Raw genomic sequence first — 27,615 nt, 5'->3', positions numbered from 1 at the left:
CAGACATGCATGGTCCTCAGAGGATCTTGAGGCATTTCCTCTAGGGCTATTATGTGTTTGACATTGCTAGTTTTAAGTGAAATGTCTCAGCAATAATTGGATGGAGTCTCCATGACATTTGGTACTGACAGTCATGTAACCCTAAGGACGAATTAGGAATTACTCTCATAACGCCAGTTCGGCCTCAAAGAGCTGCTAGCATGGCTGTGCACTCTTATTTGATTGATCATTTAGTCGTTCAAAATTTCAGAAACTGTAGTTTAACTGAAGTTGATGCTGTACACGTTTTGTCCATACCAGTCTAAAACAAAACAATATAAAAAGAGAAAATCACTAAATTATTGGAGAGGCTTGAACAAACAGAAAATTACCCTTTTTGTTTATAAATGCTTTAGATGATTGCTCTGCTATTAGAATATTTTCCCTTTTTGTTGAGCCCTGCTCCCAAACATGAATTGCTGAAATAAGTAAGACAAAAACAAAATTGGTCATTTTTAATCCACATCTGTCTACGGTTCTCCTTTTTTGTCTCCATCTTTCTCGTCAAATTAATCTTCTTGATCTCTTTTACCTTCACCTACATTTTGTGTTTCTTCATGCACATGCAGCTTCATACAGACAGTCAGATCTACTCTGATGATACAGATACAGCCATTATCTGCATAATCACGCACACATAACCACAGCATATTTTAAGCTACACGTACACACACACGTAAGCACACAGAGAAGGCCTCCAATTAAAAGTGTTTTCCTCCTGGCTCCCACAATTGCTTTATTTACGGGATGTGGTTGTATTGTGGAAACCTGCTGAGCGGCTGTCCAATTGTGGTCAAGTGGTATTTCTCTAAATTCTTTCCTGCTGTCCTTGCTGCTCACCACATTATCTTTTCTCACTTTTCCCCAAAGCAATTCTTCCCCATTTTGTGTTATTTACGCAAAGAGCAACTTGCAGGTTGGTGACCCAAGCGAATCGATGGAGAAAAATGATTTGGAACTATATATTTTCGGAAAAAAAGAAAAACATCTATGTGTACACTGCAGTGAAATCTGGAGACAAAATAGTTTGATTTAGTTTTGACACTGAAGAGACTGCATTCATGCGCACATGACAGCTCACACCTTTGAAATTATGAGGCTGCTACCCGTCCAAGAGACCAGGAACAGAGAGCAATTAGAAGAAATAACAGCCATCTGTGAGATACTGAGTTGTGGTGTGAGTGTGTGTTCTGGGGCTAAGCACTGCAGCCATGGCTGTGGTTTCATCTGTCGCCACATTACTTGCAATATTTCAAACCTTATCACACACCAACATTACACCACACGAGAATAAATTACAAATATATCGGCTGTGCAAACAAAGCCACTAATCTTTGTAATTAGACTTCAGTCCTTTAATGTTGGGAAATTGAAGTTACCAATTATCAAATGGTAGGTTTTAAAAAATCGGATTTTAATAATAGCTAAGATTATCTACCAGCAGGTGGGTTTTACGAGATAACATTCCTGCATCACAACAATAAATGCGAACCACATGTTGCTTTTTTAATCAAAATCATTATGGTGACTGATATGGAACTTTAAAGGTTGTTCTCTGAATCACAAAATGATCTGTGACCTATGATTACCACTGCTGGCGTCAGTATAGGAAGCCGCAGCTGACGGCGGAACTGATGAAACAGACGTGGGTACCGAAGGAACCGCACCAGCATTCAGCCTCACGCAGTTCTGACTCTGACATCGCATCCTGAACATCCGGTAACATAATCCTCCAGCCTAAAAGGAGCGCTGGGCATGACTGCGTTTTTTTTCCGTACAGATGCGGCAGCAAAAACCTGTTTCTTCCACTGCACAAATGCACCCAGGCATGAAAAAGCCCCAGCCACGTTCCTTTTCACATTTAGCAGATTGTGCGAACTGCACAAACACAATAATTCACCACGATGAATTGTGGTGAAATGCAACATGTAACAACCAAAAGAAGATTCACCAAAATACAACTGCTCGAAATCAGCATTTTCAAGAGCCTTAATCAAAATGCCTACATTTTCCTAAGACTTCTGTCTCGTAAAACTCACAAGATCATGCGCTGTTGTTCCATTTATTTCCAGGGAACATTTTGAACAAAGTCAGCATACACGGTGCTCTTTAATTGCGTTGAGCAAGTCCCCTCCGTTCCTCGTCTCTTCTCGCCGTTCCCTCTTCATGTTGAATTCCTTGTCTTGACCTCTCCAGTCCACCACGCTAGTTGTTTATCCGCTGCTCATCATTAGACATGGTAGGCATGGATTTCACAGTCCATCTACAGTAAATAAAAGGACAGACGATGGACAGGAGGAAGATGCTGGAACAGATAATGGTAAAGGGTGGCAGCTGTGGGACAGGACGGGGATAAATAAAGACAACAGGATAGAGGAACGCAAGCATGAAAGACGGATGACATTAGATGGTGGAGGAAGTGGAAGAAACACACAGCGAGAGGAGGAAGAAGTGGTCATTGTGGAAAGCTAAAGTGTCTACTTTAGCCGGGATTAGATAATCACTTTTTCATACTTCCTTGGGGATGGATAAATGCAACGAGTGTGGGGAGTGTGTAAACGAGAGCTCTTTTTTTTCATAAAGCTGTGGATGGAATAAGTTTGCAGACCTGAACTGCTAATACAGCTGCGGTGAACTGAGTTGAACCAATCTCAAGCTAAGCTGTATTAGACCAATTTGGCAAGCTACAGTGCTCACTGTGAGTCACGCAAAGGCTCTTTTTTTTATTAAAAGTCAAATTTCGTGGCCAACATGAACATGGGTGGCCGGAGTGAACCTTCTATCCCAAGGGCAGGTGTCACTGGTAAAATAAGTAACTCAGGAGATCAGATTAGTCAGTATTACATTGTTGTATTGGATTTCTTTCCAATTATAGTACAGGTTAATCCACCCATACCCATCTCCTTTAGTTTTTTTATTTATTCTGACTACGATTTGATAATTCCGTAAAGTGGGATGCAGATGGAAAGTATAAAACGGGAGCACAGCAAAGAAGCAGGACAGGTGGGTTGACGCTGCCGCCATTCGCCTTTGGAGGCAGTCTGACTCTGCATCGGCTGACTGCTCAGAAACAGCCCTCACTAAGCCTACAGCCAGAGACAGATCTTACTCAGTAGACTTTGGAAGCTGATAAGGAAGTACACAGCCGCATTATAAATATCCTACTCAAGAGAATAGTCCCCACTATACTTGACACGACAGATAAATGGCAAGAGAGCAGTTTGTGTGTATGTGTGTGTGTGTGTGTGTGTGTGTGTGTGTGTGTGTGTGTGAGTTGGTGTGTTTGTGTGCTTGACGGTTTCTGGAGGTTAATATACGCCTGGTGTAACGAGAGGGAAATTGCTTTATGCCGCTAAGCCCTCGGGCTAGAACATCACAGTTATGATGAACAAGAGTTTTACAAAGCCTTCACTTAAGAGGCTGCCACACACACACACACACACACACACACAGACACACTACAGTGCATGGATGTTTTCTGATGATACCCACACACATGCACTTGACGCAGGCATACATTAAATGGAGTCTCACCCTCTATCATTTTGTGTTCAGACAATGAGTATGTCTGCCTTTGGGATGTGTGTGTGTGTGCGTGTTGGTGTGTGTGTGTGTGTGCGTGTGTGCGTGTCATCGTATGAGTGGAGCTGTCACAGAGCAGATTGTCCCATCTCTCATCATGGCATGGTCGTAGGGTCAGGGGGGAGGGAGGGTGGGTGTGGGCGGCTTGATGTCTTTGCTGATATAAAACCCTGTCAACTGGAGACAGGACCTGTCACTGTGCGCGCGAGTGTGTGTGTGTGTGTGTTTGTGTGTGTTGTGTGTGAGACAGAAAGACTGTGATAAGTGTCTGCGTCTGTCAGGCAGTCAGGACTGTGAGGACCTGATTGAAAGCAGTCTAAAAGGTCAAAGTCAAGAGTCAGATCAAAGAGCCGAGAAGTATCTGTTTAGTGATTGAGGTCTGGCCTCAAAATACACACACACACACACACACACACACACACACACACACACACACACACACACACACACACACACACACACACACACACACACACACAGGTGAATACACACACCCCAACACATTTCAGGGATCAATAGAATCAGGGACAACGCTGTAATTCAGTGTAACAATAATGAATGTTCCAATTAGGCTGTACTCAGCAATACATCCTCACTGTACAGCTTCTACAACAACAAAAGTGTGCTTGTGTTGGCGAGCCAGTACGTGTTGCTTTGTGTGTGTGTGTGCGTGTGTGTGTGCGAGTGTGGTTAAATGTGTTGGCGAGATGTATTTCTACTGTACCATCTATCTCTGTCTCGCCTGCACTCCAGCATTCACAGTAAGATTGCAGCTTATTACCTGTCTCTGCTGTGCCGTCCCGAGGGGCGGCCACGGGATATTGCTGCTCAGGGAGCTGCTGTGTGTAGGTCAGAGCGGCGTTGGCCCCTCTTTTGCTGCGGTGGTCATAATAGTGCCACCTACAGCTGCATGGTGACGGCTAAAAATGGTTCTGCTTGGGTATTTTTCAAATTTTACAATAAAAATTAAACAGGAGTTACGTTTTTCGTTTTTCTTACTGTAAACGAGGGTCTAAAGACAGAGAGTGTCCTTCACTGTTCAGATTGTAAAGCCCACTGAGGCAATGTGACTTGTGGTTTTAGGCAATATGCTGTAAAGTCTTGAACTTCTTGACTTCCAAATCAATTTCAAAGAAATGTCAATATATTTGGACGAGGGGTCGACCGATCAGATATTCATCATCAATTATCAAAATCGTGAATTATTTGTATCCATTTGTCCAAATTACCCAGATATGCTTGCCGCAGTAGTCGTTGTTACCCATGTTATACGTTTTTTGGACATACACTGATTAGTTTTCTCGCTCACGGTCGTTTTGCTTTTTTACATTACTTAGTCAGACTATGGATGCTACAGTTACACACTCAGCACCAACAGCAGCAGAGTTGCTAGACTCTTTAAACAACCACACGAAACTTTGTTGAAAAAGTCAACTATCTTTCTTCACAAAGTTGCATTTTGTTGTTTCAAAGTGACCAGAGTAAGAAGAGTTGACCAATAAGACGATGTTGGAGGATGAAAAGCAAAAGCCCCCATTTGGCAGTGTTTTTGATTAAAACCCAGTGCTAACTGGGAACCTGATGACATTAATGAGGGAAAAGGAGGTGGTTACAGTTGGAGCAGCGCAGCCTCATCTAAGAACTCCCGCTCTGTTGATGCATTTTCACGATATGAACGATAATGGTAAGTTGTGAACTCACTGAACTTTTTCTTTGACGAGCCGACTTCATTAAAAAAACTTAACCCGTGTTTCAGCAGCGAAATACTTTTAATGTGAAGCTTCAGCCGAAAGAGTGTAAAAAGCCTGGTGTACTTGAAAACACAGATGTTGTCATGGGCTTATTAGTTGGTGGGAAAATGTTGACACTGTGGCAACTGACTGCTGATGAATTCATATAAAAGTGTGCTGCTTTGGATCTGATGCAGCCGTCTCTCTCTGCCTGTAGTCACCACTCTGTAGTCTCGCTCACTGTCCCGCCCACAGCAATATCTGATTGGTTACATGTCATGAGTAATAGCCTGTCAACTCTGAAGGCTACCGTAACACAGAGAGGCATAGAGACTGGAGCTGCTCCAGGGAGCGACCGGAGTTGTGTGTTGAAGTGAAGGCAGCAGCCGAGGTTGCAATAAACATCACAATCTTATGATCTTTGAAGAACAGCATACCCGGTTTCCCAGTTACACCACTGAAAATGCCTGAAGTCACAGCCTATGGGATTTCACTCAGTGGAGGCGAGTAGCTCTTTGGCCGGTCCCTGAATAATGCACTTTGTTGCAGTAAAGTCTCTGCACAGAAGCTGTCTCAGTGGAGAGCAGCTCTGCTTTCTACGCTACAGTCTGCTGCTGCTGAACTGGGACTAATAACTGAGTACAGGGACTTTGAAAGGAGGACTCAAATTTTAATACAATCTTTTTTTATTTCTTTTTATTTTATCTACTTGATTAAACCTCGGAGAGCTTTTTTGTTTATTTAACATTTCAGTCAACATTTTTGGAAATGCTGCCGGGAGCTCTCCTGTGAAGATAATGTTGACAACCTCTCTCCTGCAGCTTTTAATTGAACATGTGCTTTGGGGTACTCTGGGTCGTTTTACTTAAACGTACCACGAGGAACTTTTAAGTGTTTATGAAACCCTCTCAGTTTAATACCGATGCCTCTTTATGACCTACATAAGCAAACAAGACCCTCAGTGATGAGATTTTAGTTTTTCTCAATGTCTGTCTTTGAGTTGGATCCCAATCTGTCTGAGTCAGATAAATCATAGAATTAAAGCTGCCGAGTGTAAATTAAAGGGTCTCGCAGCATGAGGAATGAAGCTGCTCTGTAGTCTGGTCTCACAGCACTTAAATAATCATCAGAATCAGAATCAGAATGCTTTATCATTCACCGGGGAGAAATTGTTTTTGTTCCAGATGCTCCGTGCAAAGTAGAAATAGAAATATAGCATGAATGGAAATGAGAGATAAAGATAAAGATATAAATAAAATAGCAAGTAGACAATAAAATAAAATAATAAAGAAAACAATCTCAAGTGTTCAATATATACATAAATACACATAGATATACATATTTAAATATCTATAGCCATTTGAGTCCGATCATCAGAGGGAGGAGTTGTAAAGTTTAATGGCCGCAGGTAGGAATGACTTCCTGTGGCGCTCAGCGGTGCATTTAGGAGCAATTAGTCTCTCGCTGAAGGTGCTCCTCTGTTTGACCAGAGCGTTGTGGAGGGTGGGAGCCATACTGCAGTATCGCCCGCAACTTCGACAGCATCCTCCTGTCTGACACTTCTGTCAAAGTGTCCAGCTCCACCCCCACAACGTCACTGGCCTTCCTGATCAGCTTGTAGAGTCTGTTGGCATCTGCTATTCTCAGTCTGCTGCCCCAGCACACAACAGCAAACAGAATAGCACTGGCCACCACAGACTTGTAAAACATCCTCAGCATAGTCCGGCAGATGTTAAAGGAGCGGAGCCTCCTCAGAAATTAGAGGTGACTCTTTCCTTTCTTTCAAAGGACACCAGTGTTCTTAGTCCAGTCCAGTTTATTGTCGATGAACACCCCCAGATATTTCCAGTGTTAAAAAATATCCCTGTTATGCCTTAGGATGGAAGCTGGGGTCACTGCTGTCCTGGTTCTCCTCAAATCCACCACCAGCTCTTTGGTCTTTGCTGTGTTGAGCTGCAGGTGGTTCAGCTCACACCATGTGACAAATTCACATTCAGCCTCCTCACCCTTGCTGATACATCCGACAACAGCAGAGTCATCACAAAACTTCTGACGATGGCAAGACTCTGTCTGGTAGCTGAAGTCCGTGGTGTAAAGGGTGAAGAGGAAAGGAGAGAGGACAGTCCATTGAGGGTTCCCGGTGTTGCCGACCACTGCATCTGGTAGTCCGAGAAACCATTGGGCTGCGGCGTCTTTGGCACTGGAACATGGCAGGACGTCTTCCATATTACAAGGACCCTCTGGAGGCTCAAGCTCATGTTGAAGACATGATGAAGCACTCCACAGAGCTGTTCAGTGCAGGCTCTGAGAACCTGTGGGATGACACCCAAAGTTAAAGTAAGCAGGAGCAACTGGAACAGGCTGCATACACTGCTGCGCATGTGCACTCAATTCAAGTTTCTTGATCTTATTTAGCCACAGACAGACACTTTATCTCACCTCATCTTTCTTTCACCTGCTTCCAAATCGTACCTCTCTTGTCCTCAGGGGCCGCCAGAATCAACGGAAAAAGAGAGTTCCTTATGGAAGCAGTAAAACCACAATGTAAAAATACACATTCGAAATTTGACTTCAGGAAAGATACTAGATACTAGAGAATAGTATCAGCATCAAATAATGCTTTAGGTACCAAGCTTAAAAAGTGTAGAATGGCTGTTCACAGTGGGAGTCAGACCCTCCCTGCATTAACAAGCCTTTAATCCAGATCCAGATAAGATGTCCAGTTGTAGACCACATGTCAATATGTATAATTAACTAAAAGTTCAGTAATTGGGCAGTGTACCTGGTACCTGATGAGGCTGCCGTGTAAACAACAGTTACATTAATTGTAATATACAAGTGTAGAGCTACAAACCTTCCAGCCTCTTCTGGAAACAACCCCGACCTTTGTGTGTCTTTGACATATCCTCGTGCAGCCCTCTGTGTGTGAAAGAATAGTGGGTTGACATTTTGTGAATCTCACTAAGGAAAAGGAATCATTTTGGGAGGTGCTGAATTTGTCGGCTTTTTTGTGCAAAATGAAAATGTTGTCCCTGTCACCATAGCTGTGCCTTTAGCACCCACACAGCCTGAGAGTGATTGTGACATTCCTGCTGCATATGCCACCGTCTGCTGAAAAGATCCCAGGAGAGATGAAGGTTTGCTAAAAGTTTTAGCAGTGCAGAGGTGGTGTGACTCTTTCTGCTTTGCGACTCCAAGTCAAGTCTTCTTTTTTTTTTCCCAAGATAAAATAAAATAGAGATAAAATTGCATGACGTGGCCATTTAGGTCTGTGTTTTTTTTAACTGATGATGCGTATAAGAACTCTTCTCTCAGACAATTGTTGAACTCTGAAAGCAGGAGCCATTGTCGGCTCAGAAAATTAGATATTCTTCTCACCACGTATGAAAGACAGTTCACAGTCCAGGGTTATATCAGGATCTGTTCCTTTTACTTTACATCAGAAGTCTTTTCTCATTTTTTGACACCCGCTCCTGCACTTGTACACCCTCCAGTGAATAAATACGAAGGAGATCAAAAGTGAAACTCCATCACAGTCCAAAATGACGATCCTTATGTAAACCACAGGCGATTAAAATGACAGCACGAGATTATGAACATTTAACTGTGCAAACATTCTCATGCTAGCAGATTTGGGAAAGTTTGAGATTAGTTCAGGAGATGATTATGTATGAATGAAATAAGAGTTTGTAAGGCGCTCTCACTTTTTAAGCGGCGACAGGTTGTCAGAACGCCTTCTCGAGTTGATGCTTTGTGTTCCATGATCCATCACTCCTCCTCAGTCTACCAAAGAGAGCATTCAAAACTATCTCTATGGATTATTTAAAGGCTATAATGAAGTTGCATTTGTACACGTTTGTTAGCACAGCTGCGACAACTTGCGGTGCTGCATGAGTTATTTCATTGTGCCACGAGCAGCTGTGATGACAACCTCTAAAAACAAGTTAAAAACGATGAGCCGATGCTTGTTTGTTATGTTTTACATCAGTAGATTGTCATATGTAGCCAGCGCACAGTGTGAATTGCTGAATCGCTGACTCTCTTGAAGCCTGCAGAAGTCTGCTGGAGGCCGGTTGTGGACAGGATAAGTTGTGGGTTTGGTTTTCCCTCAGCATGAAATGAAAGCAATTTGGCTTCATAGTATCGACTATTATTGGCCGTAATTTCATTATAGCTGATAAATAGCAGATCATAAAAGTGTCCCATTATCTGCCCAGTATATATCTTGTATCCCTTTATGAAGTATTATTTTATTATTTGCTCTGATAACAAGTGTTTAACACACCAGGACAGTCTTTCTTTCCATTATCTCTGTGAACTGGTTGGTGAGCTTAAGCGCTTTCCCTTTTGTCTGAAACTCTCTTCAGAAGCTGGACTTAAAGCCTGTGCACTCCCAGGAAGTTTCAATTAGTTACCTGCATGACTCATATGATGACGGGTTGTGCGTGTTTTCCTTGCCATCAACCATGTTCACATTTTTGCTCCCGGTATTATAGAGCAGTTTTAATATGCAAGAAAACCTCCTGAGCCCATAGCGACTCTCCACATTGAGGAAACTGCTGCAGAGCCCCAGCCCGGGAGAGAGACTGCGGAGTATGGAGGACTAGCTGCCAGGTCCCCTGCTGATTAGCTTGATTAATTAGAACTAGACTTTATCAAAGTGATATTTAGAGTTTGTATGCAAAGAGCCCCCCCCCCCCAGTAACGATGGCAGTTGTTGCAGTATTTGTGCTGTCATTGTGCCTCTTTGCTTTGAATAAACATCCACTGTTTATTCCATTCTCAGTCCCGTAAACCCTTATGATACTGATCTACTTACAGCCCCTTTTGAGAAATGTCTTGATTTGTCAACGTCACCGTTGAACAAAATGAGTGTCACTCAGCTTGAAGTGTGTTGTTTTTTTCGTTATAGATGTGATTTTTTGGCTGTCATAACCGGCTTGTGGAGAGACTTTTCTTCATAAACACTCATTGATTCCTCTACTCAGATCACAGGAGAAACCCCTCCTTTTGCCAGCTATGCATGGCTTGTCAGCTTGTGCCAGAGGCGGACGTGTCACTATGCCAGAGACCAAAACACTGGGACAAAAACCTCACTGCACACTGTTCACCTCACTTGCAATCAAGGAGGATTTTTTTATGACGACGTTTTCGGTACGAAGACTTTCATCAGGGCTAACTTACGAGAAATAGTAAAGGCCATCTTAAAAAGGGTGGTAGACCCATGTGGACACTCACTCAAAATACTATCAGCTACACCTAGACCAATTAAGTCACATTACTGAATGAGATCACACTGAATCAGACAGTAGAGGTACTGTATGTAGGCTGTCTACATGGCACTGTGGGCCCACAAAAAATTTGAAACCATTTTTTTAAGCATCATCTATGGACAAAATAAACATGTTAACAATAGCAATAGCATAACAATATACAATATTCTGATATGAATTAGTTTAATGTGTATTCTAGAGCTTGACCTTGAGTGAAAAAGGACAGACAATTAAGAAGAAATCGATGTTAAAATGTAGGCTATGAAGAAGCTGATCAAGACAAAATATAACATAAGGCGACCAGATGATGGAGAATTACTTGTCGGGAGAAATTAAAACAAACAAACAAGCAAAAAAGACCAAAATATCAAATGTTCTGGACATTTCTTACTCCTATCGTAAAGTCTGTGAAATACTTTGGACGTTTAGATTTTTAAAAACTATCAGTCATTTAACAAGCCACTTACAAGAAACCATCTTCAAAACACAGACAACTCAATAAATGAATTACCTCAATTAATCACAACATCTCCTCGGAAAAAAGAGCCGAGTCGGTCTTCTCTCACAGAGCATGCCGAACAGATCGTCCTTCATTTTTTGGAATGGATCAAATCAATCATTACTTTGGCTTTTACCACCCTTGTGAACTGTGGTTCGGATCAAATCGATGTTGTTCTGGTTCATCTTTTTACTCTTCTGCATTTCAATAAATAGCCGTCGATGCTCATTCCAAGATAAAGTTGATAAATTGACACTTGCTGACTTTAAGTATTTGTAACCAACAGTTAACATTTGTGTATAACAAACCTTTCTGAATAAGCCCTGGGCCAACAAGAATTGATGATTGTGCTACACGCACACACCAGTGGAACACAGTTTCTTTGTCAGAACAGAAAGGACATTTCTCACTCACAACTTGATTATTATACCATGTGTGACCCTCCACTGTAAGTCAGCTACCTTCATTGTTAATGGTGGCTTGTGTAAACCCCTCCAGGCAGGTGTGACATCAAGTGCATATAACCTTGCCTAACACAAGGTCTCCTATAGAATACCGTGAGCCGGAGAGGTTAACGGGGAAGACGACAGGTGAAGGTGAACGTAGACTAGATTATATCAGACACTTTCCACGTTTGCCTCGGATATCTCCGGCTCCTCTTTATTATGGCCGCAGTAGCTTAGGCTCCTCCAAGACATCCATGCCAAAACATTGTTATATTGTTAAGCGAAGAACACATGCGGCGGGCTTGTGTGCCTGCGAGAGGGAAGAAAATACTGTTGTATGTGTTCATTTATCAAGTTTGTTTATCATGCGTGCAGATAAGCCCTTCAGACAGACTGGCAGATGGGCTGCGTGTGAAATTACTTTTTCTTTCGCTTTCCAATAACTTCATATAATATCTTCCATTCCTCTTCTCCTCTTTCCTTTTGCTCACACACATTGCTTCTATTTCATTTACACACACGCCGACACACACACAGACACACACTCAATTACTCCCTCTCCCAGACACATATCGCTTTACTCTCTCACCCTTTATGTTCGATCAATCTCCCCGCTGTCTCCCGCGACCGGCAGCCAATAGTGAAGCTGATGGTGTGAAGGCCATTTTCTGTGAATCAGAGCGTTGTTGTGTCTTTCCTATTAGCTATTCATGAGCTCTCGTGGCTCAGGTTTGTATACCTGGATCGGCGGAGGGGGTGCATTCAGCAGATGCAGTGGCTGATTGAATGCGGATTAACGAGAGTGTCACGTTTAATACAGGCATGTGGTGTCACCGGCGGGGAGAGAGGGAGATAGAATACTTGTTTATCTCATCAACACGCTAAAGGAGGAGAAGGTCTCGACCCGCGACAATTTGTTTTGTTCGGCTGAAACAGAAGATAGATTGGCCGTGTCTGTGGATGTGCGTGGCGTTTAAGATTTTCAGGCAAGACTTGTGTGCACCTGTTGATGTTTGAACACCTGTGCTGCTTCGCATGTACAGTATTTCTCCACGCTCACCCTTTGTCATCATAATCATAAAGGCAGATATGAATAATAAAATGAAAGAAATCAAGAGAGATGGAGGGAATGGAATGAAGGAGCGAATGAATAAAAGTGCTGACTGCATGGGGGGGGTGATGGAACGCTTCATCATCAGCCGCGATGCTAAATGACAGCAGGAGGGGGAGGGAATGAGACAGAGGGGAGGCACGGGGTGAAGTGGAGATGACGGGCCACACGCTTAGGTGGAGAAGCAAAGAAAAGCGGGAGGATCGGAGCTCGGGGGAGAAGTGAGAGGGCATTCAGTGAAGTGAGAGGGAAAGAGAGTGAGTGAGGTGAGAGGTGGCGTGTGTCCTCTCCTGTACTTGTCCTTTTTTAACCGAGTTCAACTAAGCTGGACCACAAAGGACACGGAATAGCAATGACTGCCGCTCTGTCTCTGCATGTCTTCCTCTATAGTACTGTAGCTCATATGAATGCATATTTAAGGTCTGCACGGTTGTATTTCCACTGCAAGACAAGCATTTGATGCTTCCTTCCTGCACACACACATGAATAACTGTGTACACACAGCCACATATACACACAAATCCCAGAGAGTCAGGAAGATGGAACTCTGAACTGCGTGAGTAGCTTGGAAGTTTTCAGACATTTCTGTTCTTCACCCTCACTTGTCCCTCACCTGTAACATGAATGGGCTTGTGCTGCTTTTGTAATTGGGCTTATTATTTTGACTTCTTCAAGTTCTCTGTTCCAACTACAGCTTTCTCTCTCTTGAACGCATACCGGTAATGACCCCATCCCCATCCAGTTTTTTTTTTGTGTATATAATGTCTAATTTCCCTTCTTGGGTGTCATTTCTGAATAACACAGAAAGAATTTTCCATTTCAAAGTACTGATGAGCAGTTTAACAAGAGTTGAAAATAGACAATAAAAGAAGTCATTCTGTGACCATGTTTGGCCTGTCTTATTTTAGTCCAGTGATTCACTGACTCATATACACAGATTCACAGTGTGTTTCTGTAGCTACCATGACATGAACTCAGGTTATGCAGTTTGAGTGAGTTGTCCTGTCTCTTTGCATTATGTGCCGAAGACTGTTTTCTTGTCCGTCTGTGCGTGAACACTTTTGAATTTTTGTCGTTGTCGTTGTTTTTCTCTTGAGCGAGGGCCTAGAATCCATTCAGTTACCCCTGAAAGTTCCGTATTCCCCACTGGAATGTTCCCGCGCAGCTTTGTGCGCGGCTCGGTCTGAGCGTAAAGAGGGAAGGTTAGTGCAATTTACTCCTGGTGTCTGGTAGAAAACTGCAGGTAGCTCAAAGCATGTGGTATTCGTGCTGTTGAAAGAACTTCAGAGATGAAGACTAAGAGAAAGTAATGACAGACCCGCCCACCTCCCTGCTTGTTAAACTGGGACAACTACTGCTATTAATGCCTTTTTGGTGAAAATGAGAAAAGTATACCTGCAAACAAGCGCAACTCAAGTTTGTCTCAAAGAGCATTTGTGACAGCGAGATAATTAAAGATATTTTGAACAACCATCTCTTTAAACCGCCCTCTTAAATTTTCACCCAAAAGACATCTAAAAATACCCGCTCCATCAGCTCACTGACACGCCGAGGAATCCAGTAGCTAAACAATAAATTATTCTGCAAACAATGAGCACGTAGTCATTATCAGCCGACTCGTTTGCTATTACTGGAAACATCTGTGCGGGAATAGGTATGTGTCTGACCTTCTATGTACATCTATATTTGTTTGCACGCTTTTGCATATGTGTAGAAATGTGGAAGTGAGTAAACAGCGAGAAAAGAAAGTCATACTGTATCTTGGCAAGGACATTTGTCAGTGTTATTGAATTAATATGAGTCTGTAAGAGGAACGCTTACCGAGACGAGAGTCTGCCCTTCAAACGTCGTGTCACCGGGCTGCCCTTGTCTGACGAGGGGAGAGAGGGAGGGATGGAGGGAGGGAAGTTGGAAGAATGAGGGGAACAAGGAAGACATGGTGTGTGATGCGGTTGGTGGCAGATGTTGTCACTGTGGAAAGGGAGGAAGTAGAGGAAGTAAACATCATCTTTTGCTGCATCCACAGAGCATATGGACTCATGCACAGTCAAGCGTAAGCACCACACACACACACACACACACACACACAACCACACACGTACACATCCCAAAAAGCCGCCCACGTACGCGACAACAACAAATTACTTAAAATGTGTGAGGAAAAGGGCAGAGTGACAAAGACACTGAATGAGTTAGCAAGTGAAGTGGGTCGGAGAAGTGAAACTTCAAGCTATTAAGTTTTTTCACCCACACAGGTAACAGGTAAATGGCACTGCCAGAGGACATAACATGCACTCCTTTTGAATAGAGAGCAATGCTTCAATCCAGCCCCAGAATCAATGCTACAGAACTGAGATGAAACAAGTATAGAGGTGAACGCAGGGCGAGGATGATGGAGACTGATGAAGGCCGATTTGATAAAAGACAGTAGAGGCAGATGAAACAGTGAAGATAGTGGGACACAGTTCAGAGTGTATGGCGAGGATGACCACTGGAGACGTGCTCCTGGTTCTTGCCTGAGTTTTTTCTGGGCTCCAGTACAGACGAGCAGAGCATGAATTACTCATCGCCAGTACGGACGTCAGTGTTTCCCTGAGGGTTTTCATTCCACAGTCTTCAGATATATTTCCTCCGTTGGGTGACGTCAGATAGTCAGATAGTCAGAACCCTAACGCCTTCTCAGGTGAGAAGATTGGCTTTGTTGTTTCACTCTCTGTGGCAGAGTGCTGGAAAAAAGTTCTAAATTAGACACGAGTGATGTTGTATGACGTTCATCCTGATAGACTTTTTTAAGGGCTTTCGTTCTTTTACGCTCAAACCTCTGCAGTTTAATTTACACCACAGTGTCAATTGAGAACTGTTGGGGTCACATACTACTAGAGCCGCAACGATTAGAGGATTAAACGATTAGTCACTGGAAAGAAAATTGGTTGTACTGTAACTATTTCGATAATCCCTTCAGTCATTTTTCAAGCGATAATGTCAAACATTTGCTGGTTCCGGCTTCTAATATGGAAGGACTTGCTGCTTTTCTTTGTCATTTATGATAATAACTGAAGTGTATTTGGGTTTGGCAGTTTTTCACATTTTTGAATTGACAATTTATAGACTTAATGATATGTCAATTAGTGGATAAATAAATGGCAGAAAGAAAAGAAAGAAAGTCCCACATATCAGGTCAGGTTGCAGTCATGTGAGAGTCATCGCAGTCACATGGATTTAAAAAAAGGAGAAAGTGTGTAACCATCTGGTATCAGGATGCTTTGCAAGTAGCCGATAGGCTTAAATATTTAGACTACCTGTTCAAAATGCCCCAAGGGTGCGAGGCTTTGTGAATATGATGTGTCTTCCCCAGGTGACTTGAACTGAACCACTCACATATGACCTCAGTAACTCTCATGTGACATCTTGGTGTGAATGACCTGAAGAGGTTTAGATGAGGCGTGCATTCTAAGTTCCTCAGTTCTACGTAAGTCTGATTCGTATTTTAATTATGACCTTAAACAGGGCAGGGTCATTAAGTGAAGAAAGCTATACTTATCTTTTCTACCTCTTAGTCTGCCTTCGATATTATTTTTAGATCTTTTTAGCCTTTTATGAGCAGATGGCTGGACACAGACTGAGCCTCGGGATCTCTGAACAAATGTTGGAATAAGAAAAAAGTTAAAATTATGTAGAGTAAAACAGAATAGCACAACTAGCACAGAAGAGTTCAAGCATTTAGATGCACACAACCTCCACGGCAAATTGTATGTCAAATTGAAATTGCACTGCTTTCTGGACTAATGAACTGATGCACTGATGTAAGGAGACAGAGCAATGAAAAGGAAACACTGCTTAGTTCAAGTATCTATAACAACCAGTTCATGAGTTATAAAAGGGGACATGACAAAATGCTGTGTTTGTCTTCCCACAAAGTTTTTTCATTGTACAGGAGTCTGTTTATACGTTATGTGTTTTTTGTCAAAGGACACTCCCACTGCCACACCCCCTATTAGCCAACTGGCACCAACAGTGAATCAGCTGTCTTTTGGCTCATGGCCAATCTTTTCAGAAAATCTTGTGCAAAACTGTGAATCCATTTAGAAAAAATTCTGCACATTTTTGTGACAGAACATTCCTTTTTCCAAACCCCCTTTTAGCCAACTGGCATGAACCTAATGTGAATGAATCGTGAGGCCAGGAAAGACTCATACCGCTAACACACATACTCATACATTTATTACCAGATTTTAGCCTCTTCTGGTTTAAAATGTGGCCGTGGAAGGGTAATGAAGTCTTTGTGGACCGCTCATTACTGACTGTTTGCTGGTAACAAAAAGAAAAGACAATGCTGCTGTTTAGGATGCCTACCCTTCTGCTTCCTGTGCGTTTCCCCTCCCTCACCTCTTACTTCTCACCTGCACTTCTTTGCTCAGATGACCTTCTCCCTCTCCCACTTCCTCCTCCTGCTCCCTCTCCTCTTTACCTCTGTCTGGTCTGCTGAGCTGTTACAGCGATATCCCGGATGCCACGGTTTTGATCTCCACCTTCAATAATGAATGAAAGGATACGATTCGTCAATCACTTCAAAACCACGTAGCCCACAATGCCCAAGGTCAGGACAGTGGCAGCTGTCAGAGGGGATGATGGCTAGCACAGACAGGTGTGTAAAGGGTTCCCGGGCTAATGCACCACACGTACGCACCAAAGAAAGCGCCTGCCCTTTGGTAAAGGACGGGCAGACAAAAATTTAGCAAAACAGAGAGAGGGAAAGAAAAGGATCTCCCTTTAGATCTGAGATCCTCTTCTGAAGACCGGGAGATGAGAAGATATATCTATAAAACAAAAGGTAAAATAGAATCACTGGCCAGCAGAAGTTGCGATAGCATGAGAAGAAAGAAAGTGACAGAAAGGTTAAAGCTGTGGTTCGTAAAGTATTTTTGAAAGCATTCTTTGTTCAATTCATAGAAAAGCTTCTGACGTAACACAGCAGTCAGTTAATCAAATGCCCTGAAACCTGATATCTGTGGCTGTCGCAGGCCTGTTAAAACCCCATCCAGTCATTTTATTTGGGCTGAGTTAAATTATATATTTTTTTTCCAACTAGTTTTACAAAAATGGTGGACAAAGGGTAGCCAAAATTCCCCAACGCTTTAGACGACAAAGACAAAGACATTAGACAAAGCCCACACGGCCCACATAGTGTCCATGTTAATGCACACACACAGGCTTGCCTCACTTTTATGTCTCTTTCTCTCAGTATATGTCTCACAACAACAAGGTGCCGATAGTAAATTCACACGGGTTTCCCACACATTTGTTTTACTTTGGCAGTCAGTACAGGTATATTAACGGCTGCCCAAGTGTACTCTGTGAACCATATGAGCGTTTTATACTTTTATTTAAATTTTTTTATCCATCTGAGAGAACATCATCATCTGTGATCGATTAACTAGTGTACAATCGAATCTCGCCTTTGCAGACGGAGGGACGCTTTTCCTTTTACCTGTACATCCCGTCCCTGCTGAACCGTATATGATGTGACATATTTAATGTAGGCCTACTTATGCACCTGGAAGTTGCAATGTCCTTCTGTGCACGTTGGTTTTGATCAACAAGCTTCCTCCACAAGCTGCTCACCTGCTTTTATGACAACAGAGTCACAGGTGAAACAAAGTCAGAAAACAGTCATTCTGTGGGAAACACTGAAATTGGTCACAGATGGTATTATTCTCTCTGGGGGGTAAAAAAAAAAAAGGTAAGAAAAGCTAAAAAGGGTTGCCGGTTACTTTGGAGGCTGTTTATATACCTTTGTGGCCCACTCAAGTAAAGTCTATGTGTGGGAAACACTGACATGGTTGGACACAATCAGCCGGAGAACAAGTGAGCGATAGACCTTCTTTCAGCAGCTGTCCCAGCCAGCTTAAAGCACACACTCACTGTAAAGAGCAGTTACTGTTGGGCTGGGTTGCCTTTTCATACTGAGGAATGCTCATGGTACATATATTGCCCTGTGGCATTTAACAGAGTTGATTATACACCTATATATTAGACACAAAAAAAGAATGTGGAACATGGCAGAGAAGCCATTCACACACATCTCCCAGATGACCAGCGAGAGATACGAGGCAGTCGGTGTAGTCAGGCAGTGCACGTTCTTGTGTTTTGGGGCAGTGGCTCTGGAGAGAAGACTGAAGGGAGGCATTAGGATTTATTCCGTCGAATACTTTCAAAATCCAGCTCTTACTGGTTTCTCCAACCTACCCGAGTCTTAAGTAAAAGTAGTTTATTCTCTCCGAAGGCCAAAGTCTCACTTTAGGACCACACATTATGTCCTCTTTCTTTTGTATTCTGTATGTATGTGTGTGTACAAATATGTGTGATGGGGGAAAATAGAGCCTGGAGTCGTGTTGTCAGATTATCACATGTCTGAATGCAGTCGTGTTTGTGAAGTCTCAGTATCAGCGCAGATCTGGGTCGAGTGTGTGTGTGTGAGTGAGTGTGTGTGTGTGTGTGTGTGTGTGTGTGTGTGTGTGTGTGTGTGTGTGTGTGTGTGTGTGTGTGTATGTGTGAGTAAGGCCCAGTGGCTGTGATTTTTAGGTGGTGTAGTGATTGCGTCCGACAGGTTCAGGACCAAACTGGGAGAGCCTCCTCCCATCGTTACATGGTGGTACGAGTGGCACGCACACTACCCCCAACACTCTCATCCTCAGTTGTCCTTCTTTGGGAATCTGTCCACAGACTCAACATTGACTGAGTGATGAATAAAGTTTGTTTTCTACCTGCAGAAGATTTTAGTTTTAATGAGGAGATGTAAGATACTCAAGAAGAGGAGGGGGGGGGCTGTCTGGGGGATGAAAAGAAGAAAGAGTAAAACAGATGAATAATTATTGTCTGTGTGCGTTTGTTTGTGTCATTCCAAAGTATCGAGGTGTTTTCACAGTCGCTTGTGTACACAACTTTCTACAGAGAGAGAGGACGCTGCCGTCGCAGCGGGAGGTATTCATTTCACTCCCTCCCTACTCTCCCATTCACCTCCTCTCTCCTCCTGTCCACCCGTCTGCTCATCAGGAGATAGGAGCTGACAGTTGTTTGTGTGTTTTTTCAATGTGTGTGTGTGTTTCCAAGCAGATGTGCCCTGCAGTGTGGCCCACCTCTTAAATGTCACTGATCACAGTCTCTTCCACCTGATTACCCCCCCCCCCCCCCCCCCTCGGGATCGGATCTCCTTCCACTACCACCCACATCACCCCTCCATCTCCCACCCCCTTTTGCTGCAACACTTCTGCCCCATTTATTATCCCCTTTACCTCCCCCATCCGACCTGCACTCCCGTGACCCGGTGCATCCACAGCATAACTCCCTAAGACATGCAACGTTGGGAGTACACACATACTCATACTAGCAATGATGTAATGTTCTGTTGTGCAGCTTGTTGAACACAACAAAGTCTTGTTCAATTTAATTACAAATTAATAACTGACACTCTGACTGGATGTCCATTACAAACAAATAAAGACACACACACAGTTCACTAAACCCAGCAGAAAGCAATACATTGACATTTTAAATGGCAGCTCTTTCACAGGTTTGGTTAACATCTTGTTTATGCTAATCTTCAGGTAGGCGTTCACACTGACAAGCCACTGGCCAAATCGGCAAACGGCCAAAGTCAATATAATTAAGTATTATCTGGGCACGTTTGTTTCCTCTCACCTACAACTGTGCCTGCATGGAGCTAGGCAGAGTTGAAAAAAAGCTGAGATTTGAGCTCCGTCTGTTTTTCCAAACGTGTTTCTCCTTGACAATGTTTGTAGTAGAGGTTGTTTAAGAATATCTCTCGGTACATTACACCATTGCTGTCTTTGACACAAAGAAGCAAGCACACTCGCGAGCAAAGTGAAGCGCGTCGACTTTGAACTATTCAAGCTTCAGCGTCTATGTACTTGTGCGCGTTTGAGTGTGTTCTGTGCATGTGTGACGGTGTAGGCACATGTCTCCAGCTCTGACATCTGCCAATCAGAACGTTGGGATCAGTCAGTCATCTGCCACCTCCTCACAGACAGCTGTCAGTCAAGGCTTGTTAAAACCGTGATTGGAGCAGGCAAGGAAGAAGTTTGGAGGAGGCAGCTGTGATTGGCTATTTAACCGGGAAGACAGGTGAGGAGGGGTGTTATCCGGTCTTCAATGAGAGATGCTTTGTTCTTGTATTGAGTCTGACATTCAGTAGTCAATTGAAGCAGCTGCCAACTTGAAAAGCCACGAGTTAAACACCTGATCAAAGTTCTACACTGCATCCTGTCTGCCACACCTACTGTATCCTGCTCCTTCTAACAACGGAGGAAAGGAGGAAACAGTTTGTTCTCTCTTGCAGGCTTTTCTGCTGTTCTCTGTCCTGAAACAGTACTTCAAGTCCAGGGCCGTTCATCTCCCCATGGGCTCGCTATCTTACAGCTCAGCTGTGGCCTGTTGGGATCAGTGGGTCAGCTGTAGCCTTGCGGGTTTGCGCCCGAGCCGCTTTGATTGTATCAGCATCAAAAGGCAGCAGGTGTCTTTTGCTTAACCATCATCTTCTTTGGTTTAAAGACTCCTTCAGTTTGAGCTCCGTAACAATGATCGAGCAGAGTGGTGCCATTCAGCTGTGGACCAGCCTGGTGTTGATATTTCGGGAGATAAAATGAGTCGAATCGTTTTGCCTTAGATTCAGTTGTTGCCTGTTGATCTCATCAAGGTTATTTTAAAAACAATGTTTGAATTTTTTGACTAAAATCAGGGCTGTCAATGTTCCTTAACAGGAGAAATTACTTTTTAAAATATCGATGGAGTTGACCGTGAGAGGGAATTATTTTTAGCTTATCTGCTTTCAGGTCAGAGCTACATCTCACCTGAAATTCACCTCACTCCTGTGAAGCTCACTCACCCACAGCTCATTCTCTCCAGAGTTGTAGTTGTTGATGCACATGGCTCTCAATCCACCATTTTACCCAAATTTAATATATCCCTGAGGTTGTTTGTCTTTTCCGTGCAAAATGCTGCATGCAAGACTGTTCTTGATGGATGTCTCCTCATTTGAAATTTGTCATCCCATTGGATTTTGGGGTTGCATAATGACATAACTCTAGTCATAGTCCTCGTGGTGCTCGCTATTGCAATATGTCTTTCTCTCTGACTGTGGAAAGTAAAAACAATCTGTGTGTATTCAGGAGGAGAGTCATTTTATGGATCTAGTCTCTTCAGATTGCAGTAAGCTCTCAGATTTGTAAAGTAAGTATTTATCAACCTCACCTGTGACAATTTCTTAGGTGCCGAAATTCCGATACATTTGTAATGTCTTTTCACCTGACTCCCTACTGGGGATATAAAATCTAATTTCTCACCTCCTGTGCCTTTATATTATTCAATTAATTAGCCTTTTTTTTGGCCCTCTTTTTCCAACTGGTAGCGACACGCCAAAAAACTCAACTCATAATTCTTCCTCTCGCCTCACACACTGTCAGTCCAATTAAGTGTTTTTAAATGCCTGTTGAAACAAGCACTGGCAGACTTATTAGATTAAAACGGAATAGAACTCATTTGCACCCCATAATCAAATAGACTGCTTTTGCCATGGAAGAAAAAAAATAAAAAAAAACTGCTTAGCCGTGCAACTATTACCCGCTTATTCATAGAAGTATTACTTATAATAAAATAGTCTGATTTAGTTATTTTCTCCCCTTCAACCTCATGGTGAAGGGTGAGTCAGTGTGTATGTGAGAGAGAGAGAGCGAGAGAGAGAGCGAGGGAGACATGCTATCAGTGAATCAGTATTCATAGACTATAGCCAGTTCTGCCAGCCCTGTCTCACAGCAGGGGTTCAGCTCTATGAAGATAAAGTGATTTTTCTGGAGTGAGTGACCCTAATTCTGACCCGACACACACATACGCACGCACACGGTGCACGCGCATACACACATAATTAAGCAGGCTAGAATGAGATCCCCAGCTCAACTCTAAAGTTGTATCCCTGCACTCTCACTCGCTTATGTCAATGCTCTGAAATGTGTTTAAACCACGGGGTTTCCTCTGCTCATCCGAATGCAAACTTGACCACCTAAGGGGTTTTCTTGACCACCTCAGCCAAAGTGGGCAAATTTCAAAACTTCCGATATCTTTACCGCCGCCGTCAGCAGGCAGGCAGCATCTTGACCTCGTGTCCACCAAAGAAAAATCTCACCTCTCGCCACGGCTCTACAGTCGCAGTAAAATTTCAGAATTAATATTGGGATATTTAATGCAGCACGGTGTAAGAATAATGATCATCGCTGGCCCATTTGTAAAGGACAAGTCATCAATTCTCGAGCCTAATTTCTACCACACATGCGCTCGATGTAAAGGTGCGGAGAGTCGAGAGGAGAGAGTGGAATCGTAGTGGACTATCAGCCCTGGAGCGGCAACCCTGCTCCTCTTCTCCTCCTGTCCTTTCATCCTCCTCTCCTCCCTCTCCACTCTATCACAGAGCTCATCTCCCCGGCAAATTGAATTCCTCCCCCGAATCTGCCTAAGCAGCTTCATGAGGCCGAGAGCGGAGACGCGCACGTTGCGTTGTGGAGAGAGCGCGAGTGCGTGTGTGTGTGTGTCTGCATGCGCTTGCGTGCACGTCCGCCTCTTGACTGTCCTGTCACATTTGGAGGCCGATCTCTCTGTTAGGCAACATCCCACCCAAAGAGACAAAAAGCAGAGACCTTGAGCTGCCACACACTTTGACAGAGATGGACCGAGGGGCAACAAGAGAAGGAGGCGGGAACAGCGAGAGGCGGTGGTCTTGATAGACAGACAGGTGCTCGAATGGCACAGGAAGAAAGACAGGTTAGGGAAGACAGTGCGGGGGAGAGAGCGACGCGTTGACATTAAGTGACAGAGAGACAGACAGCTGGGGAAGAGAGAGAGACAGATGCCATTAGTGAGTGAAACATGCTGTTGGCTGACCTTGTGCCTCTCAGATGTAGAGTTCTCTATCTCTAACTGTAGATCCTGATGGACTCTCTTTAAAGTAGACTGAGGGACTAAAGGGCAACGAGGAGTGGAGCGGGGAGGCGGAGGCAACATGCAGCTGTACAATATATATGAAGTATGAAGAAAAGTGGTTGATAAGTGGGGAGGATGGAGGCAGGTTCAGAATGTCCGCATCTCCCGACTCTCTGTTTGTACAGAGTGTATGAGCACCAGGCTTTCTAATTGAGGGTCATTTTTTGGTGAGCCGTTAAGGCTGTTGCACTACTGCTCCCTCTCTGTCCTCTCTCTCTCTCTCTCTCACACACACACACACACACACACACACGCGCACACACGTAGGCAGGCAGGCAGCAGTGAGTTACAGTGCTGGTCAGCAGTATGACATTGGAGTCTGCATTGCCAGCCATCGTCTGTGGAAACAAAATATTCCAAATAAATCCTTATGCTCACACACTGCTCTCTCGCCCCTACACACACACACACACACACACACACACACACACACACACACACCCAGACACACGTAAACACACTCCCATATAAATCTTTCTAAGATGGAACATTTCCCTTTTGTGCACGGAGCAGGCAGCTATCAATCTAAAAGAGTGAGGGAGAGAGGGCGAAACACTGGAAAGAGGAGAATGAGAAGGGGAGAAAAAGGTGGCCCTGAGACATCCACTGGGAATGAGGAATAAGGAAGGAAACAGAGACGAAGTGAGAGAGCCGGAGGAAAGACTCAAGTGAGAAAGTTGAAAAGGCAGAGAGGAGAGAAGATTGAGTTGACAGGGAAAGGAGAGAGAAAGGGAGGATGTAAAACTCTGCCGTAGAGTTATGGACCTGTCCATACATACTGTAGCAAGCAGATAAGCCTGCCCCCTATAACCCAGCCTGTGTGTGTATGTGTGTGTAAATAGTTGATGGGTTGAATAAATCTCATTGTCTACAACCCTACCCCCCACAACCCTGATGCTGTGGATCCAGGCCTCGGCACTAGCTGCTGTGGACAGACTCTTTAGCCTTGATGCCTCTATGCTGTGTGTTGGTGAGCCAGGTCTGACCACCTGAGCCAAGAGTTAAAGACTGGATGGCATTGTTTAGACAGCAGCTGCAGCCGAGCTATTCAGCAAACGTATCTCGCAAGGTTGGCTGAGTGATTTCAAACGCCTGTGAAGCTTGACTGTAGCAGTATGGTTTATGCACTGAAAATTATGATAGGATTGGTATGGTGATGAAATAGATGAAGTGGAGGTGAAGAGCCACTGTGTGTGAAGGAATGTTCAAATTCCGCACATCTGGAAAAATGGATGTTTAAACTTGTTAAACATTTTAGCTTTCGACGTAGATGTTTTTTTCAGATACACGTTCGGCAGAGTGGGTCAAAAATCAATTTTTGCTTGCCTCTATATAAATGGTTATAAAATAACAATGATTAAAGTTATTTGTCATGTCCAATTTGCCTCTAAGTAATGACTCAGAACGAGGACACAATGTGTTCAAGGTGCAAAGCCACAAACTTTTTTGTTAATCAGAAAACGTTAACTCCCGTTTCCAGTATAATTGAGATGTTTGCTTGTCATTCAACCCATACGTGCCTTTACCTGCCACAATTTAATCATGAGTACCAGTCAGTACTGCACATGTGAAACTCAACAGAGATGAGAAAGAAGCGAGAAGGCTCACTCCTTAGCTATTTCCAATCGGGTGATCTTTATTGTTGAGCTCTGTATTTGGGTTGAAAGTGACTTCAAGCTAGGGTTTGACCTTTGTCTTATTGAAAAGCCTCAAGTGCAGTATACACTGGCATTTGATGTAAGTGAATCGATGCCAGCAATACAGCAGATGGTCTGTGCAGACAGAAGAAGTAGTCAAGTTACTGTCTGTGGTTCCAAGTAGTAAATGTGATAGGATTGGTGCTTTTCTGGACCGTTGATGCGCATCAGTGCTGGGAAATAGGACATGGCAACATGGTGATGCGTGTCTGCATGCACATGTGGCTGCTGCTCAGGCTTACATAGGAAACAATAGGCATGAGTTTATTTGACACGCATCATCAGCCATGCGCGTGTCGCTCCTCGGGGTACACCTTTATTGCCAGATATGGTTTAAAAGTAATGTCACAATTTATGATATTGTTTAACGTCAAACACGGCACACCCAAGACCGTTTTAAATGCTGCTGGTACAAACGTCAGAGTTTGCGTGCGATCCATCTAACAATGAACATTCAAACCGTTGCAACAAATACGTCCATGTTCCTTTTTTGTCAAAACAAAACGCTACAGATATTTGGAGAGGAAACTTTGATGTCAGGATGTGTTGGTAGGTTTTATCACCACAGTCTGCAGGAAGAGGAATGCTTTGATAGACTTCAGTAATAGAGTGGGCGATCTCCAAACAGAGTCCCGGTAAATCCAGTTAGATGAGTACTCTCTCTTCATCTCTCTCTGTATCTCTGTCTGAAACACACACACACACACACACACACACACACACACACAGACTTACACTGTTCAGGCTTTTGGCTACAGGAGCAGGAAGCAAGTATACACTTATTGTTGGTTTGATGCTGGACCTCTTTTGTAAATGTAAAATGTGTTATTATTTCTGCCTTGACATTTGCTAAGTGGCACTTACCAGCAGTATTACCGAATATGTTCATTCCAGTCGGGTAGTACGTACGGTGAAGTCAAGCTACATTGGTATGTCAATGTTTTGTTCCACTCAGTGTTTGTGCAGAAGACAAAGGCATAAATTAATTATTTGCATTGTTATTTGTTGTGGATGGATGCAGATAAAAATTGCTCGACTGTCAGAGGATGATTAACGCCGACTTTTTCAAATGATAACTATGTTTCCTTTGTCTGTCTCTGTCTGTCTGTCAGAGGTGGCTCCCTACCTGCGCGGGGGTGGACAGCGGCAGCAGGTGGTGTTGGAGGGAAACAGACTGGTGCTGACCTGCCTGGTTGGAGGCAGCTGGCCTCTGCAGTACCGCTGGACTTTCAACAACAGCAACATCACCGACTGGACCCAACAGTACAGGTCAGTTGTCAATAACTGGTTATGAATATCTCTCAATCCAAGCCAGCCTGTTTCACTCGCTGATGTCTTTTTCTCTTATCCCTGTATCCATCCTTTTGTGTTCAGTCATGCCTGAAGCATGGAAAACAGCTGCCCGTAAGTGATGGAGTATGTTTAGTGAAGGTCGGAACATTTAGACAGTGGAGCCAAAGTGAGATTAATAATTACATTAGCACCATAAATATGTATATGGTCTGGGGAAGGAAGAGGAGATCCAATCAATAAGTCCGAGCTTCTCCCTCTTCTTCTCTTCCTCTGCCCCGCTGTCCCTGTGTGTGATGCTTGGTAAGAGCTAAGCAGTCCCTCTCGGCGAAACTGCAGCTGTGAAGCAAAATTGTTTTTCACATCATTCAGAAATGGAGGGAATCTCGGGAACTCATACACACTGAGGGAGAGGGAGGTTGAGCCAGCATTTTGTAGGCAGTCGCTGTTCGAGCCAGGAGGCTTCGTGTAGCTCTGGACCGCTCTCAGCGTTCTGGCTAGTTTAGTTTGGTGAGGCTGGGGCTGTGCTGAATTGGCGGAGTGCAGTGACTATGCAAGTGTGTGTGTGTATGTGTGTGTGTGTGTGCGCGCGTGTGTGAATGCGAGACCATCTGGAATTGTTAGCCTTTTTCTTTTAGTTAGTTTAATGTAGGCAGGTAAGTCGTCCACTAATTGAAGAGTTGGTGGTTCTATCCCTGGCTCCTCCTGTAATATGTTTTGTTAAAGTATTCTTGAGCAAAACACTCAAACCCCAATTGGTCCTGATAATTAGGCTGGTGCCTTGTATTCTGGCTTGCTGCCCATTTGTATCTGAGCAAGGGAGTGTGTGTGTGTGTGTGTGAGAGAGAGAGAGAGAGCAAATGTTAGACCCATTGTAAAGTAATCTAGATAAAAGTGCTACA

The 27,615-nt window shown here is 43.6% G+C and overlaps 1 protein-coding gene across 4 annotated transcripts in view; it reads left to right on the top strand.

The window, feature by feature from the left end:
• Window positions 1-27,615, top strand: part of LOC115585913 (protein sidekick-1) — a 251,660-nt gene that overhangs the window by 63,151 nt on the left and 160,894 nt on the right. For all 4 annotated transcript variants that reach the window (XM_030424570.1, XM_030424559.1, XM_030424587.1 and 1 more), the window contains exon 2: window positions 26,536-26,692. In XM_030424570.1, coding sequence (XP_030280430.1) covers window positions 26,536-26,692 — 157 coding nt within the window. The remainder of the gene's footprint in view (window positions 1-26,535; window positions 26,693-27,615) is intronic.

Source organism: Sparus aurata, chromosome 1, assembly GCF_900880675.1.
Source record: "Sparus aurata chromosome 1, fSpaAur1.1, whole genome shotgun sequence".
Taxonomy (NCBI): Eukaryota; Metazoa; Chordata; class Actinopteri; order Spariformes; family Sparidae; genus Sparus; species Sparus aurata.
This window is presented reverse-complemented; position numbering and strand designations above follow the sequence as displayed.